The sequence below is a fragment of the Trichechus manatus genome, unplaced genomic scaffold (genome assembly GCF_000243295.1).
Source record: "Trichechus manatus latirostris isolate Lorelei unplaced genomic scaffold, TriManLat1.0 scaffold00124, whole genome shotgun sequence".
Lineage (NCBI taxonomy): Eukaryota > Metazoa > Chordata > Mammalia > Sirenia > Trichechidae > Trichechus > Trichechus manatus.
Window position 1 is genome coordinate 6,613,329 of NW_004444060.1, and position 17,677 is coordinate 6,631,005.

A 17,677-nucleotide genomic window follows, 5' to 3' on the forward strand; every position below is an offset into this window, starting at 1 on the left:
ATTCCTCTTGAACAACTGTCTTCATCCTTTTATAGACAATGGAAAAGCAAAGCAACTTATTCTTATCATCAATATTATTATTATTGTTATCATGTCCTTTTTGCTCTGGGGGCCTTAAGTTCAAACCCTATTTTAAGTTCAGCAAGCACTGAGCACCTCCATACGACAGGCACTGTGCTAGATGCTTAGGAAATAAAACCTAATGAAACACAATCCTGGCCTCTTAGAAGCTGCCTTTTCGAACAATTAACATGACCATTTTTAACTGAGATTTTTTCATAATGTTTTTATAACACCTAATGTCTATATAACATCATTGCTACTTGGCATATTTTGCTTATGTAGATTTATTGATTTATTTATTCCTTTAAATTTGTTCTCGTAAGTAGACACTTGAAATCGTCAATGAAGATATTATTAATTAAATTAATTATATATTATTATTTTGGATCGTTGTAAAATATGCCTGTGTCTCTTACATTGAGCCAGACAAGGTACAGGTGAGTACTTATCCTTCTTGAGGCCAAATATGTGCTGCATCTATGTAATGTCCATTGATTACAAATAACGCTGATTTTACCATAATTACAGCACCAAATGCTGTCTTTTTTTGTTTTGTGTTTTGACACGTGGTAAGTTTAACTGCTTCCAAGGCTATTGATCCCAAATTTTGAAACTAAATGTGAAAGAATTACAAGATCTCTAACAATAAGTGGGAGAGAACAAGAATGTATTTGGCAGAAGCTCACAAGAGGTGATTAATTATTTTCTAATAGATTGTGAAGCAATTAATTCTAATATTGCAATGTGGTTTGTTGAATGAACTTCACCATGCACCAAACATTTCAAAAACCTTTCTATAACTAACTAGAAGTCCAAAACCAATGAATTGCTGCAATTGCTTTACCTGCAGGAAAACACAATTCACTGTACATTAATCGAAATTAATAACTGGAAATTCAGTATCAAAATGTAAACGTTTTGTGTGAGTGTATTAGTTTTGCTTTTTCATTTTTATTTTTTTCCATTCTCTTCCTCTCTTTATTTTGGTTTAAAGGGAACAGTGTTTAATGTATTAACACTTGCTTTGATTAGGTATGGAAGCCCTGGTGGCATAGTGGCTAAGAGCTATGGCTGCTAACCAAAAGGTTGGCAGTTTGGATCCACCAGGCACTCCTTGGAAACATTATGGGGCAGTCCTACTCTGTCGTTAAGGTTGCTATGAGTTGGAATTGACTCAAAGGCAACAGGTTTGGTTTTGGTTTGGGTTTTGATTAGGTATCAATAAAATAGCATATACTATGTATTTTCCTTCATGTTATACTTTACAAATATGTTTTATATATCTATATATATATTTATGAAACATCCCATTATGTATATATATAAAACATATCTATGTATATATATACATATATATTTAAAATAAGCATTTTACTTCTTTCTTTTAAATGCTAAAAAACTTGAGGGAACTATATATTCTGATTTAAATGTGTGTGAAAATACCTAGCGAAGTTCCTATTAAAAATTTACTAAACGTGAGTTGAATCTTAATCCATAATGCTTTTAAATCCATCATAGATTCCCAAATTTTGGCTGAACTATACGGTTCATTTTACAGTCATGTTTAGCTTAATGATTTATATTTATTAAACAGCTTTAGGAAACTTTAATTTTCTAGAAATCTCTAAGTATTTATCTATCTATCTATGTCTTGCATCTTGAATTCTGTTGTATTGATACTAGTTAATTTCCTTGGCATTTCTGCCTTCACATTTGATATTTGGCACACTTTGATGCTGCTGGCATGGGAAATATTTGTTCATAGTAGTATTAATTAAACACACTCTGTTCTCTATATAATGCCTAATTAAAATTCTTGCGCAGGACCTGTTGAAGAGTGAAGTTAGTACTCCTTATGATAATCTTTAACGTGACAGCATATTGCCTTTCCATTTTGCACTATTGTCTTGTAAATTTGATTTGCTTACTATAAACTATATTTTCAAGCCCAGTAATCTTACTAGATACGTTAATAACTCCACTGTCAATGCAAATTATATATGTCTTATCAGGCATCTTCCATCTGAAAGTTCCTGAGTCTTCCCCTGTGGGCTCAGCTATCGGAAGAATAAGAGCTGTGGATCCTGATTTTGGAAAAAATGCAGAAATTGAATACAATATTGTGCCAGGAGATGGGGGAAATTTGTTTGACATCGTCACAGATGAGGATACGCAAGAAGGAGTCATCAAATTGAAAAAGGTACACAGACAAACTTTTAGACAGTTGAGTATAATTAAAGAAGGGAAAAAATGAGAATTAAAATGACAAATAATTTTAATTTTTTTTCTATTAAAAACAAAAATAGATTCAATAACCATGAGGTATTTACTTCCAAAGGCACTTTTATTCTGTGATTCAGCAGGAATATATGTTGAGTTTTAATGAGCAAGTCTATTAATTTGATTATTATTATTATTTTTAATCTTAGCAGAGTTTAATGATAATTTTAAAAGTTGGTTATAAACACAGAAAAATTTTAATGCAAAAATAAGACTCAGAAGTGAATTCCAGCCTCACTGGTCTTGACTCATTTATAACTTTTCTGAAAATATAAATATGTAATTCACACATTCTTGGTGATAGCTGAAATCATGGTAAAGGAAACCCAATATCGATAAGCTCTAATCACTGAAGGACTGGAAGAAATCTGAAAGGATAATGATAGGTTTGTAGGGATCATAAGGAAGAAAGCAAAAAGAATTAGTGGGAGAAAAACTAAGGTGAATGGTGAAAGAAAGCCTTTTAACCAGATTAAATGGGTAAATGCAGAACAGGGTTGCACAAGGGCAGAGCAAAGTCAGTTGAAATTTTAGAAAGAAATCATTGCATTCATGCATTCAGCATATGTAGTTTTCTCTTTTGTTGAGTTGTGGCAATTGCGGGGGGGACACTGCCATCAAGTCGATTCAGATTCCTAGGGACCCTATAGGGTTTCTAAGGCTGTAAATCTCTACAAAAGCAGACTGCCACATCTTTCTTCCTCAGAACCACTAGTGGTTTTGAGCAAATGACCTTTTCTGTTAGCAGCCGATCGCTTTAACCATTGTGCCACCAGGTGGCATGGGTAAGAAGTGTATAAATGTGAAAAAGCAAGACTCCCTGTACTCAAGTAATTTCCATTTCCATTGAAGCAGTCAGTTGATGAACAAGTAAATTAAACATCACTATGAGCACTGAATAAGGAAGACCAAAGAAGAATTGATGCCTTTGAATGGTGGTGCTGGCGAAGAATGTTGAATATACCATGGATTGCCAAAAGAACAAATTTTCTTGGAAGAAGTACCACCAGAATGCTCCTTAGAAGCAAGGATGGCAAGACTATGTCTTATATACTTTGGACATATTGTCAGGAAGGATCAGTCCCTGGAGAAGGACATCATGCTTGGTAAAGTACAGTGTCAGTGAAAAAGAAGAAGATTGTCAATGAGATGGATTGACACAGTGGCTGCAACAATGGGCTCAAGCATAACAATGATTGTGGTCATGGCGCAGGGCGGGGCAGTGTTTCTTTCTGTTGCACACAGGGTCGCTATTAATTGGAACTGGCTTGACAGCACATAACAACATCAACATGAGCACTGATGGCACAGTGGTTAAGAGCTCAGGCTGCTTACTCAAAGGTTAGCAGTTCCAATCCACCAGCTGCTCTCTGGAAACCCTATGGGACACTTCTACTTTGTCCTTTGAGTTGCTATGAGTTGGAATCAACTCTACCGCAATGTTTTTTGTTTTGTTTTGTTTTTGTTTATGAGCACTGATGGAGGCCTGTTGGTGCAATGGTTAAGTGCTTGGCTGCTAACCAAAAGGTCAGCAGTTGAAACCTACCAAGCCACTCCTGGGAAGCACTATGAGGCAGTTCTGCTCTGTCCTTTAGGGTCACTATGAATTGGAATCGACTCAATGGCAATGGGTATGAGCATTGATAAGTTCCAGTACAAGGATGTAAAGCATGGTGAGCTAATAACAAGCATCGTGACAGGTAGAAACTCTCTTATAGTGAGGTAGTCAGAAAAGACACCTATGTTAGGCTAAAATTTGAGCATAGACCTGAAGGAATGAGGGGTGATCCATGCAGTGTCTGGGGGATGTGCATTTCAGAAAGGATGAGCAGTAACAGCAAAATCTCTGAAGTGGGAGTGTCTGGGCAAGGTGGTCAGTGGGACTGGAATACAGTTAGCGAAAGGGAGTGTGGGCAGAGATGAGATCAAAGAAGGAGAAGAAGGGCTTGTCATGGAGAGTCTTGTAGGACACATCAAGGACTTTGGATTAGACCATGAGATGGGAGGCCAAGGGTCGGTGCCGATATAAATGATCTTTTCAGGGGATTTCTCTGGATGTTCTGAGGAGAATAATGACTAGAAGAGTAAGGATAGAAATAGGAGCGGTTAGAAGACTATAGAAATAATCCAGAAATGAGTTGACGGTAACGTGAAACCTGATGTAGGTAGCAACAGAGACTGTGAGACATGAGGAGAGTCTGGCTGGGTTTAAGTAACAGCCAATGTATATGTTTATACATCTTTTGATAATCTGCTAAATTATAACACCTGATAGAATACATGGATTTTGCTTCCAGTGCTGTAATTTGTTTTACTCTCTAAATAAGGATCCACCAGAGACAATCCTTACTTACCAATCTATTATTCTTTTGGGAAAAAAAAATGCAACTTGAAAACCGTATCAAGAAAGCATTTTTTGCAAGAAAATTTAAAATCTATCTATCTGTCTTATATATTGTAAAGTGTGTGTGTGTGTGTGCACGCATGCACACCGCAGGTAGATATCTGACTTGATTAAACATGACAGTATGCTTCAATGCAAATGCAATGAGAAAATATTCTGTTGAATAAACTCTTGAAAAATTCAAAATTACTTTAAATAACTGCAGTTGTTTAAATTCACAGTACTTTTTCAGATACTCTGTTGTAAGACTATTCATGCATATATTCAGTGAGTTCTCAGAAATCCTTACCTTGAATTTATCTTTAGGAGTCCTTGAAGAATTAGTGTATAATAATAAATACGTATGTAAGAATCAAGTATAACTTTTCATTTCTCTAATTATCTTAAAATTAGTTTTTAAGTTTTCCCTTCAGTATTTCAGCATAGACTTGCAATGCAAAATATGTGACATAAAATCAAATTCATATAGGAATTATGTTCTTAGATACAAAGTCCCAAAATCTACATTCTGCATTTGAATAAATAGCTATTTTTAAATATCAATTATTTTAATATTTTGGCAAACAGTGTTTGAGATGCAGTGGAGAAAAAGAAGCAAGATATGCTTTGTCTTCAGAGAGTTTTTTTTTTTTTAATCTCACTTAAAATACATTAAATTGTTTAAAGTTCTCGGAAGTATGTTTTTTCCTTATTTTTAATCTTCAGATTTGTTTATTTGCTATTTTTTTAATATTCCATCCCACTCTCTCCTATTCTTCTATAGAAGGAGGGTCTAAGTGGATTAAAAAAAAAAGATGGTCAGGTTTATATGAGCTGAGAAGGATGAAAAAGGGCATTTTTACTCCTTTTATTTTTTTTTAATCTTAACTTGGGTTTACTTAATGAGCACTGTGACAGAATGCTGTTTCACCGTGTCGCTTTGAATTTAAAATAACATTATGAAACTTTATACACCTCTCCAAGACATAAGATATTGGTTTAAAAAAATAAAAACAAACTATTCTTACTCTACTTTTATCATATTATACTGATCAAAAAAATTTTTTTTAAATTCCCTGTGTTGTTACATATATATAACAATACTTTTTTTTTAATTTTTATAAGTAAAACTCGTTAAAATATTCACTTCATCTAAAAATTAGGAACTAGGTTAAATTTAAAATTAAAGAATAGTATGTTTTCAATTGAAAAAATAACTCTTAAGTGAAGAGCTAAATAAAATATATGTTTTTAAGCAGTGGATTTTTTTTTTCCCTACTGAATAAGTGAGACTAAAATACATACCTATTGGATATAAGTAAACATATAAAATTATATGAATTAAAAATATTCAAGGGCTGAAAATCCAAGTATCTATATAGAGCCACTATGGTTTTCTTGTCACTGATTAAGAAATCTGGGCAATTAAAATAGTGAGTTAATACTCATGCAAAAGACCAATTTTAATATCCTGCCTAATTTCTAGAATAGTTTCATCCCCTTTCTACTAAAGTAACAATTAGAACTACTAAGTTCCAGAACTAAGAACTACTGTTTACAATACAAAATGGTCAACCGATTTTCTTTTATTTTAAAATTTAAGTACAACTTTTTGAAGTTAACAAAAATCACCTTAGAGTTTACCTTATTAATATGATGTTACTTGGCAATACTTTATCATCTCAAATTAACGTAAATACAGGATCGCATTGAATCCAAAGCAGATTTTTTTTTTTCCTTAAAAATACAAGAGATAAAAAGATGCTCCTCTTCACAAAGACCCTTTAATAAATAGGCTAAGTTCTCAAATGGTCCCATTTGTATTTAACTTGTGTCCAGTAAGTCAGTAACACTCAGTTACTTCCTTTTCGCAGTCCTGGCAAGTGGCAATGCAGTGACTCCACATCAAGTGATTTGACAACAGGGCACCATCATGTGGTTAATTCTTGAATAACTCTTCACAACATGAAAAAAAAATTTTGAATTATCTATTTTATACAGTGAAGTATGCACCTCTATTAAGTTTAACATACTATTTTTAACTACCGCAACGTTCAGAATTTCAAAGAAAAATAAGTCATGTTTTTTACTTGTCTGCATAAATACTATGTTGCTGGGTTTTTTTTTTTCTTAATTTGAGTCTTCATCTTTCTTATACAACCTTCCTAGCTTTCCTAAACTTTCTCATCAACTCTAATTTAGCCCCAAATCAACGTAACATCGTGAATTGTTCTACCATTTTTTAGACATTTCTAACTGTCTGTGGCAGTCTCTTCAAGCTCAAAATGTTTGAAATCAAATTCCTTCTCTTCTCCTAATAAAAGTGGGCCTGTTCATATTTTCTCCCTTTTGGGTAACACCCCGTCTTCTAATTAGTCCTTAGACCAGAAATCTAAGATTTTTCTTACTCTGCTTCTTTACCCATTGCCTCCTCTTGTCAAATTAGACTCAAAGCCTGGCCATTAATTTTCCAGAACATGGGTTAAAATTTCCCCTTTCTTCTTCTAGTGGTTTGACTTACAGCCGTCATAGCTGTTCCTTTATACTATTTTAGGGGCCGGATTCACGGCAGCTAACTACAGCCACCGTGGCTGTTCTCCAAGCCTCACACCTTATCTTCCTGCAATTTATCCTTTCCTCTGGGAGTAAATGGTCAATCACGTGAATCTGTTTATTTTATTCTTGCACGTAAACTCTCTTCTGGTTTCTCCTTGCTTATAAGATAAAGAGTAAACACACATTTTCTATTTTCTCTTAGATACACACACACACACACACACACAACTTTCCTACTACACCAAATCTACCACAGGTGCTCTTCTCCTCATCCTTCTGCATCTAAAGCCCTGCCCACATGGGTTTCTTAATGTATTATTTCCTGTTTTTTAAACATCTGTCTCCCATATCGCCCTCTTTCTTGAGTCCCTCAGGCAGAGTTGATCACTCCTTACTTTGTTCCCCAAATGTCGACATTTCTGTCAAAGCAGCCATAATACTTATGGCATTCGTGTTTTAAATACATTAGATCCTTCCTACTATATTTTAAGCTCTAGGAGGTATTTAGGAGTCCTTGTGTCCTGCAAATGGTTAAGCACTTGACTACTAACTGAAATGTTGGCGGTTCTGGAGGTGCATCAAAAGAAAGACCTGGTGATTTGCTTCCAAAAGATTCCTGCCTTGCAAACCCTATGGAATTAACTCAACAGCAACTTTTTTTTTCTTTCTTTTAGAGGTGCTTAATCGTCTTAATCACGTCTGTATTTGTGTCTTCATGCTAAAGGAAAGGCCTAGAAAATACAGGATGTTGAAAATTTTGTTAAGTAAAAAGAACAAATATCTTATGTTGGTTTAGTGTTTTAATTTCTGTTGCATTATTTCCCTTAGTCCACACTTGGAATAGAAAGTTCTCATATTATGGAAAGTATTTAGAAAGTGTTTTTTTGTGTTTTTTTTTTTTCTTCTGATTCTACAAATGAGAAATCTGAAGCTCAGAGAAGAAAGGCAACTTTATTTAAAATTCACACAGCTTGTCATTATTTATATACATATTTGAAAAGCATATATTTTTGACTATTGCAAAGAACAATATAGGTTAGAATGAAAATGTGAAACTGATCATTCAAGGAAGCTGAAAAGATAATTGATCTCCCCAGAAGTTCATGGTTTTTACTGTGCATATGTGAAGCATATATTTTACTTATATGCTATTATATACTATTAAACATTTATAATAGTTAATGAGATCTATTTTTAGAAAAGAAAAACCACACTGAAATCTGTATCTAAAAGCACTGGAAGTGTTTTTAATGTCCCCCCTCCTCTTTTCTTTTATTTATTGAACTTGTTCCAGAAATTACTAATGTTAAAATGCAGGCGTAATTATAATGCCCATAATTCTTACGTTTATTCATTAAAACTATCTAAATTGCACAGTGCCACAAAAACTTGGAGTGTAGTAATAATTTGCTTACAGAAAAAAAAAAGTGCTTTTCTAATAAATAGTTCTCCTATTAATTTATTTAGAGATAAATTGTATGACATGGATGTGTTCTCATTTAAGTATTATTTATTAATAAAACCCTTTTTTGGTCTGCTTATCCAATTGTTCTTTTAAGCTTGTTTTTTTCATTTAAAACAAATATTGTTGAAATTTTGTCAAAACTAAAATCTAGATTGTAAGAATGGACACATTTCATGTTTTTTTCCCTGTGATACAAGTACATTCTCACCTGATCTAGTGACTTTTATCCACCAAATAATTGTTGGTTGATCTGTTATTTCCTAGGAAAATACTGAGCTGAATCCTCTCTGAACTATTGATGAGATTAAAAAATAACAATAATAATTATTGCTTGATTGAGATCTAAGTCCAGGCAAAGAGAGATTTCGTTAACGGGAGTTAGTAAATTTGTCAAATAGTAAATTAACAATGTTTTAATAAAAAGAGAGCATTTCTTTCAAACTTGGGGGAAGGACATTTTAGCAGAGGGACACAAAGGTAAGAATAATGTCTTCTATGGAGTAGTCACAGGTGATTCAGCATTTCTGGAGTGATACCACGGAGTCCACAGAAGATTTTGTAGGGCTCACGGAGAAGCTTCCACATTTATTGTAGGGGAGTTGTCCCCACACTGAGAAATAAGATATAATAAGTTTATTAGATCATGTAACTACAGATTTTAGGGCTTCAGTCCAGAGTTTTCTGATTCAGCAGGCTCATGGATAGGAGAAATCACATAGTATTTTGGAAAAAAAAAAAAAAGATGATTCTGATGTAGCTAATCCATGATCCATTGTTTGGAAAACCATTGCTGGAGGTGACAGAAAACTCTATGGTTCTAAAGAGGAGAGTAGCATTTCATTTAGAGGAGCCATTTCATGGAAGTTTGAGAGAGGGAACAATAATTATAATATTCTAGAATTAGGATATTATATAAATGCTTTATGCTATTGGAGATGAAGCTTAAATTAGTACATGGAACATAAAGATAGAGAGAAATAAAGGGACTAAGAAAAGTCCAAAAAGAAACGATAGATGTCAGGTATGATTTGAAGGTTTAAATCTTGGGTGATTTAGTGGATGGTGGTGCCACCAACCGAGGCAGTTAATAGAAAAAAGACATGGTGCTTGTAAGTTCAGTTTTGACACGTTGACTTTTCAAACTCCTCCAGTCCACCTCCCATTCATATGCAGACACACTCTACTCACTGCTCCTACACACATGCTAACATACACACTCTCCCCCATCTCCCCCACACATACTGACACATATACTATCCCCCAAATCTTCCAACATACACACATACACGTGCGTGTGTGCACACACACACTTCCCTAACTCCCCACCAAATATTCACACACACACTCTCCCATCTCCCCCTCAACACACACCCACACACACATACAAACCTTCTCAGCATCTACCCCTGATAAACATAACACACCCTCCTTATCCATGTTTTAAGTCATATTTTTTCATAGTATTTTATCATCACCTAACATGCTACAGAAGGAGCCCTGGTTTTGCAGACGTTAGGTGCTCTGCTGCTAACTGAAAGGTCAGCATTTCCAACCCAACAGTGGCTCCTTGGGAGAAAGATGTGGCTGTCTACTTCATGAAGATTGCAGCATTAGGTACACTCTCCTATGGGGTCACTATGATTCACAGTCTACTTGGTGACAATGGGTTTGGTTTTTGGTTAAACATGCTACAGTAGGACTGCATGTGGCGTCAACAGTTAAACACTCAGGTACTAACTGAAAGTTGGAGGTTCAAATCCACTCAGATGCACCTCAGAAGAAAGGCCTGGCCATCTAGTTCTTAAAGATCACAGCCACTGAAAGCACCATGGAGCACAGTTCTACTCTGAAACACATGAGGTTGTCATGAGTCAGAATCTACTTGACAACAACTGGCTTATTTTAGTTTTAACATGCTACATAGTGTGCTTATTTATCTTATTATTGACTATCCACATCAAGAAGACAACAAGCTCCATGCAGATAGTGAATTTTCTGTGCTTTGTACAGCTCTAACATCTATAATGTTATCTGGTACATAGTAGGATGCTCAAGAAATATTTGTTGAGAGGAGGAATAACATGCCTCAGAAACAGATCCCTTGCTGTACCTTCTGTCAGGCTCACTCCCCTGTGACTTTCCCATGAGTGGTCCTTCTCATCTCAGAACTGCATTTCTGTCTGCTCTGGGTTATGGTCTCCTTCTGGGTAATTTTCCGCCTCATTACCCTGACTATTTTCCTCATAAAACTCATCACTAATTGAAAAGTACTTATTTACTTGTTTTTGGTGTGCCTTCCCTCTCTATAAGGTCCATGAGAAAATGGGCCTTATTTAACTTGTTAACCACTGTCTCCAGCTTCTAAAACATCCTGAGGCACACAGTAAAATCTAAGCCAATACTTGATTCAATTAATGTCAATTTAAGGATTTGTATAACTTGATTTGAATTAATCAGTTAACGGAGGTGTAGACATCATCTAATGGTGCTTTAATATATGTCTTATATAAAAAAACAAAAAGCCATTGTCATCAAGTTGATTCTGACTCACAGTGACCCTATACGACAAAGTAGAGCTGCCCCATAGGAATTCCAAGAGCAGCTGCTGGAGTCAAACTGCCAACCTTTTGGTTAGCAGCCAGGCTCTTAACCACTGCACCACCAGGGCTCCTGTGACTTGAGTAGTGGTAGAATTATAAAATCATTGCCTACTGGAATGGAAAAGTGCTAACAGAAATAAATAAATGAATTAACTACAATATTGAGCAGAAAACTAAGTTTTGGGACATTCGGCTTTCTTTTTGAGAGGCCCTGGTGGTTCAGTGGTTAAGCTCTAGGCTGCTTACCGAAAGGTCAGAGGTTTGAACCTACTAGCTGCTCTGCAGGAGAAAGACGTAGCAGACTGCTTATGTAAAGATTACAGCCTTGGAAACCCTATGGGGGGAGTTCTACTATGTCCTGTAGGTGTGGTATGAGTCAGGATTGACTTTATGGGAGCTGGGTTTTGGTTTTCTTTTTAAAATGATGCCACTTGTTCTGAAAATCTCATGTTTATACTTCAGTCTCGTATGATAAATCTACTTTACAATGGCTTGTTCCTAGTGTTTCTTCTTCATCTTGGTCTAGCCTGATATAAGTCAATTTTCTAACCATTCCTCTTGAAAGGGGTCTAGTCTGATTAAGATAAATCATTGGGATTCATTGACAGTTTTTCTCTCCATTGATCATTAAGACCTACTACATTATTGAGAGTGTAGAGTCTTATTATTAAAAGACATATATTTTTTATAACTTTACTGTGTTTGTGAGAAGGGTATATGTTCATCATAAAAATTGAAACAATATCAAACAGCAAAAAGTAAAGAGGAATGAACTCTTTCTATATCTCAGTATCTATTGTTAACATTGGGCAAACATTCCATATATTCATCTATGCTTATTTAGAAATAGAAGGATAGAAAGATAGATTAGAGAGGGAGAGAGACAGAGAATCTACAAAAGGGATTGTTTTATTCATAAAATACAGTAAATACCATGTTCAAGTTCTAAGAAGAATGTGATATTTAATTGCATTTGATTTCAACAGAAGAAAAAATTGACACTAAATGTTCTTCCATTTTTAAACCAGATAAATATTTCTTCTTCATGAAACTATTTCCTGAAAGACCTCTCTATAATTGTGAATAAAAATGAAAATCATGATGTTAGAATTGTTAGTATTTTAGTTACCTCTCTTAATTTTAGATTATTTAATTACTCTCCTGCTATCAAAGATTCCTTAGTCTTAAATGCTATCCTCTCCTTCACCTTCCAAAATTGTTAGTTATATATGAACATTTAGCTTTCAAGGTTAAAAACATAAACGTTTTATTTTCCTAAACAAATTTAGTAAAGCTCACAATCAGTTCTCTTACTAGAGGGTCTCTGTCCCTTCTCTTCCTCCTCCTTCCTTTTCCCTTCCTCCTTTTCCTTCTGCTTCTACTTCTCCTTCTCTTCCTCTTTTTCCTCCTCCCTTTCCCTCCCCCTCTTTCTACTGCTACTACTCCTCTTTTTATTAAATTTATCCCTTGTATGGATATTCTCATCACATTTCCCCCAAAAAAGATTTCACATGTGTTGTAATCTCTGAATGCATACATGTTAAAGACTGTCTGTCTCTTGATTTTATGGTTAAAAGAAAGCTTGACTGGTATATTATTCTTGGATAATGCTTACTTTTCCTTAGAACATTGTACACATAGTCCCATTGACTGCTAGAATTGAGTTGCTGAGAGGAATATGTGGCCAGCCTCTTCCCTTATAGAGATAATATATTTTTTCCTGGATGACTGAATACATCTTAATTCTGATAATTTATTTTTAAAGTTCAAGAATCATCATCCATCATCTATACTACTTCACCCAATCCCCTCCTGAAACATGATACAGAGATTCAGCTGTTCATTTATATAAAAAAAGTTCTGATTATTTTCTATTAAGACATTTTTACCTATTTTTATATTTTTAATTTATTTCAAAGATATCAATTCTCTGCATATTTATTATAGAATATTTTATCTTTTTGTTTTGCATTATTTTTAAAGAATGCTAATTGTGATTATTTCTAATTTTTTATTAATTCTGTATATATTATGTCTCTCTATATTAATTCTGCATATATAATGGCTTTTCTGAATTTCTGTAATTTTTTTCTTTCTTATTCAGTTGTCTTATCATTTGACTTTTGAGTGCTAATATTCCTTTACTTGTTATCCAAATTTCATTATTTGTTATATTCTTCAATGTACTAGTTTCTCAAAGGAATATTCCTTTCTTTCTTGGGCTAAGTATTAATTTTATTTGTACTATGTTGGCATTGGAGCCCTGGTGGCACAGTGGTTAAACATTTGACTGTTAACCAAAAGGTTGGCGGTTGGAATCCACCAGCCGCTCCTTGGAAACCCTATGGGACGGTTCTACTCTGTCCTATAGGGTCACTATGAGTCAGAATTGACTGGATGGCAATGCTTTTTTTTTTTTTTTTTAAATTTAGTTTGGAATATATGTCATATTTCTTTATTTTAATTTACCTCAAGGATAACACAGACATTTCTGACCAGAATCTTGCATTGGTGCTTATAATTTCAGGTGAATTTCCTTTGCCTTCCTTTCCATATCGTATGGTATGGTTTTGTTTTTCCTTCTAAGCTAGTTTGAAGGTGGAGAATTTCTTGTACTTTTTCTGTAGCTCAAGAACACAAGGGGAGGCACAGAAGAGAGCCCAGTAGAGCTTGATGCAGTCTTTGTGGGACAAAGAAGGCTCAACTATCTCTTCTGAGCTTTTGCTAAATGTTGTATACATAGGTTTGCTCCTTTTAGAATGATAGGTACAAATATAAGATAATCCAAAAGGATATCAACTGGATTTTTACCATTTTCTCAATTCAGTGTGTAATTCTGAAGCCTATGGTTACTCACCTTAGGGGAATGAATAAGCCTCATACGTGCTTCCACTTCTATTTTTAAGCATGCCTTTTTGCAATTTATCATATGAGATCATGGTCCTTTTCTTGCAGGACAGTTGTTAGTGAAATTTTGGGTGGTTTTCCTACTTTTTTTTTTCTTTTCATTAGTTGTAAGACTTTTAATTTTATTCCTTCCTCTATTCTACAAAATATTGTTTTTTTTAAATATGTTTTTGTTAATATCTCCTAAAATTATTGTTGTTGCTAGTTGCCAACAAGTTGATTCTAACTTATGGCAACCCCGTGTGTGCAGAGTAGAACTGCCTCATAGGGCTTTCAAGGCTTTGACCTTTTGGAAGCAAATCACCAGGCCTGTTTTTTGGTGCACCACTGGGTGGATTTGAACTACCACCCTTCCAAGCACTTAATCATTTGCTCCACCTAGGAACTTCCCTCCTAAAATTAGCTCTACAATATTAAAGCCCCAGAATTGCTTACTTAGCATCTTTTTTTCTTAATGGCATGTCCATCTTCTAAATCCTGTCAGTTTTCCTTTCTATTTCATCTTTCTTACTCTTTCACTTTGTTACAGTTGGTGATTGTTTGGGCCACGGCTGGTATATTTGCATTCGATTGCTGTGTAACAATTGACCACAACCGTAGCAGATTAAAACAACACACAATTGTCTCACAGTTTTTGTGGGTCAGGTTATAGTATACCTGAGTCCTCTGCTCAGGGCCTCACCAGGCTGAAATCAAGGATGCCAGCCGTGGCTGTGTCCTGATCTGAGGTTTGGAGTCCTTTTTGAAGCTTACTTGTTGTTGGTAGAATTCATTTCCATGCAGTTGTATGACAAAGGTCCCTCTCATTTCCTAGAGGCCACCCTCAGGCACTTGCCATATGGGCCCCTCGTCTCACAACATGGCAGCTTACTCCTTCAAGGCCAGCAGGAGAGTATCTGCCACTGTCCCTTCTTTTAAAGGCTCACCTGATTAAGTCAGACCTTTCAAGGAAAATCTTTTTGATTAACTCGTTGTCAGGTGATTAAGATAATTAATTATAGCTGCATATTTTCTAAAATAAAATGCAATAAATTCGTAGGGTTGATATCCTTTTAAATTCACAGGTCCCTCACATACTCGAGGGGAGAGAATTATACAAGGGTGTGGGTCATAGTGGAGCAGGAATCTTGGGGCTATCTTGAGTTTCTGCATACCACAACTGGTGTTCAAATTCTCAAAACTGTAATTGTAACCGTTGATTTCCACTCAACATTATCTAGAAGCATGATGAGACGTGGAATAGTCCATGGAGTTATTCTCCTTCACTGAATTTCAAAAATTGATTTTCCCCCTTTGTTCATCTGTGAAATGAGAAAATAATTTGGCATGTAGCATTTTATGTAGTTATTTATGACCTAGACCTCAAGAAAGGAGTCCTGGCAGTACAGTGGTTAAAGTGTTTGGCTGCTAACTAAAAGGTCAGCAGTTCGAGACCTCAGGAAGGCAAGAGCAGAGAAAGTGGCTAAAAACAAAGACGCAGAAGATGATTTCTCTCCCAATCCCTCCTTTTATTCTCTGGAGAATAATGAAGTATAGCACAGTCTATTTCTCCATAGTTATGGTTTCTTACTGAGCAAGTCCCTAAAATATGATTTGTTTTATGAAAATCCTTGTCTCATTAAGCTTCTTTATGAAAATATCCTAAGGAGTGAGGAGTTACTCAACTAAATTATCTTTAATCAATCATTATCTTATCATTCTAGAATGGTTCATAAAATTGAACGGTCAAGCAATGCCACAAAGTTTTCTATTTATTTCGTGAGAGTTAAAATGGCTCAACTTCCTAATAATGGATTTCTATAATAAGATATGGTTCACTTTCTAACATTAAAAATATCTTCCAGTTTCTTCTATATTTATCTCAAATGTCAGACTTTTGATTGATTTTCAAATTAGAACAAGTCATTTCCGAGCACCATCCTGCCTCCCCCCACCACCTCCAAAACAGAGGGTAGTCAAACCGCGTAGGTAAATTTAGCTAGAGAGAGATCAGAGATTGGTATTGCTTCTCTTTTGTCTTTCAGAGCTATACTATATATTTTATAAAGTGACATGCTCTAACGACATTGGTCATGATAAAGTAAGTCCAGCTAGGATAGTATTGTGGCATTTCACCTGCAATTTCTTCCAGTTTTTTGATCGCTCCAGAATATAAGATCTCAGTAGCAAAAAAAGAAAAAAAAATCTATATATACAGAAAGAATCATTCACCTCACTCTATATGTCTCTGACCACCAAATAATTCCCTGCTGTGACAGGCCGTGAGTTGTTAAAATGCAGAAACTGTTTGTGATCTCCTCTAAAACACGTGGAAAATGTTTCACAATTGTCCTGTCATTTCTGGACTTGAAATGAACTTTTCAGTAGAAAGTCACATTCTTCCAGATAGCTGTGGTGTGTAAGCAGATAGGAAAATAAAATTAAAATTATACTTAGAAGAGAACTTGCCTAATCATACATGTAATCAGAGGCATTTCATTGTCTAGTAGAAAGTAGGGAAGGTTTTGAGAAACAATCTAGATCAACTCCTACATGCATTCTAAAATAGATGGTAATTATGGGTCATAGAGGGAGCCCACAAGAGACAGGGCAGCTCAATTTGCTTTGTAGGCAGACGGACCAAGAAGGTCATGAAGTCAGAATCGTCTTGTTTTAAAAGTTGTTGTTGGGTGCTACCCCATGTGACGGAATAGAACTGCCCCGTAGTGTTTTGTTGGCTGTAACCTCTACGGAAGCAAATCCTCAAGTCTTTCTTCTGCAGAGCTGCTTAGTGGGTTCAAACCTCCAACCTTTTGGTTAGCAGCTTAGCACTTAAGTCTTAGAAGTAAGGGATCACTATCATAGAAAAATCATATTGTTTAACATTCATAGAGCATTTAAAGTTTACATAAACAGAAAATATATTTTTATATGTCTTTTGAATTGAGTTTGAATTGAGTCCCTGAGTGGTACAAAGGATTTACAAACTCAGGTGCTAATTGAAGGATTGGTGGTTTGAGCCTATCCAAAGATGCATTACAAGAAAGTTCTAGGAAAGGTCATGGAAGCTCCAGAGACACATTCAAACTCCCTGAGGGACTGAATTGCTGGGCAGAGGGCTGTGGGGACTGTGGTTTCGGGGAACATCTAGCTCAATTGGCGTAACACAGTTTATATTGACAATGTTCTACATTTTACCTTGGTGAGTAGCATCTGGGGTCTTAAATGCCTGTGAGCAGCCATCTAAGATACTCCACTGGTCTCACCCCTTTGGGAGCAAGGAAGAATGAAGAGAATAGGATACAAGGAAAAGATTAGTCCAAAGGACTAATGGACCACAGTTACCAAGGCCTCCACCAGAATGAATCCAGGATAGCTAGATGGTGCCCAATTACCACCGCTGACTGCTCTGACTGGGATCACAACAGAGGGTTCTGGACAGAG

At 35.4% G+C, this 17,677-nt stretch overlaps 1 protein-coding gene across 2 annotated transcripts in view; it reads left to right on the top strand.

Moving 5' to 3' along the window:
- The window catches only part of CDH12 (cadherin 12), a 541,757-nt gene that overhangs the window by 456,275 nt on the left and 67,805 nt on the right, over positions 1-17,677 (top strand). For both annotated transcript variants that reach the window (XM_023738882.1, XM_004384606.3), the window contains exon 6: positions 2,076-2,263. In XM_023738882.1, coding sequence (XP_023594650.1) covers positions 2,076-2,263 — 188 coding nt within the window. The remainder of the gene's footprint in view (positions 1-2,075; positions 2,264-17,677) is intronic.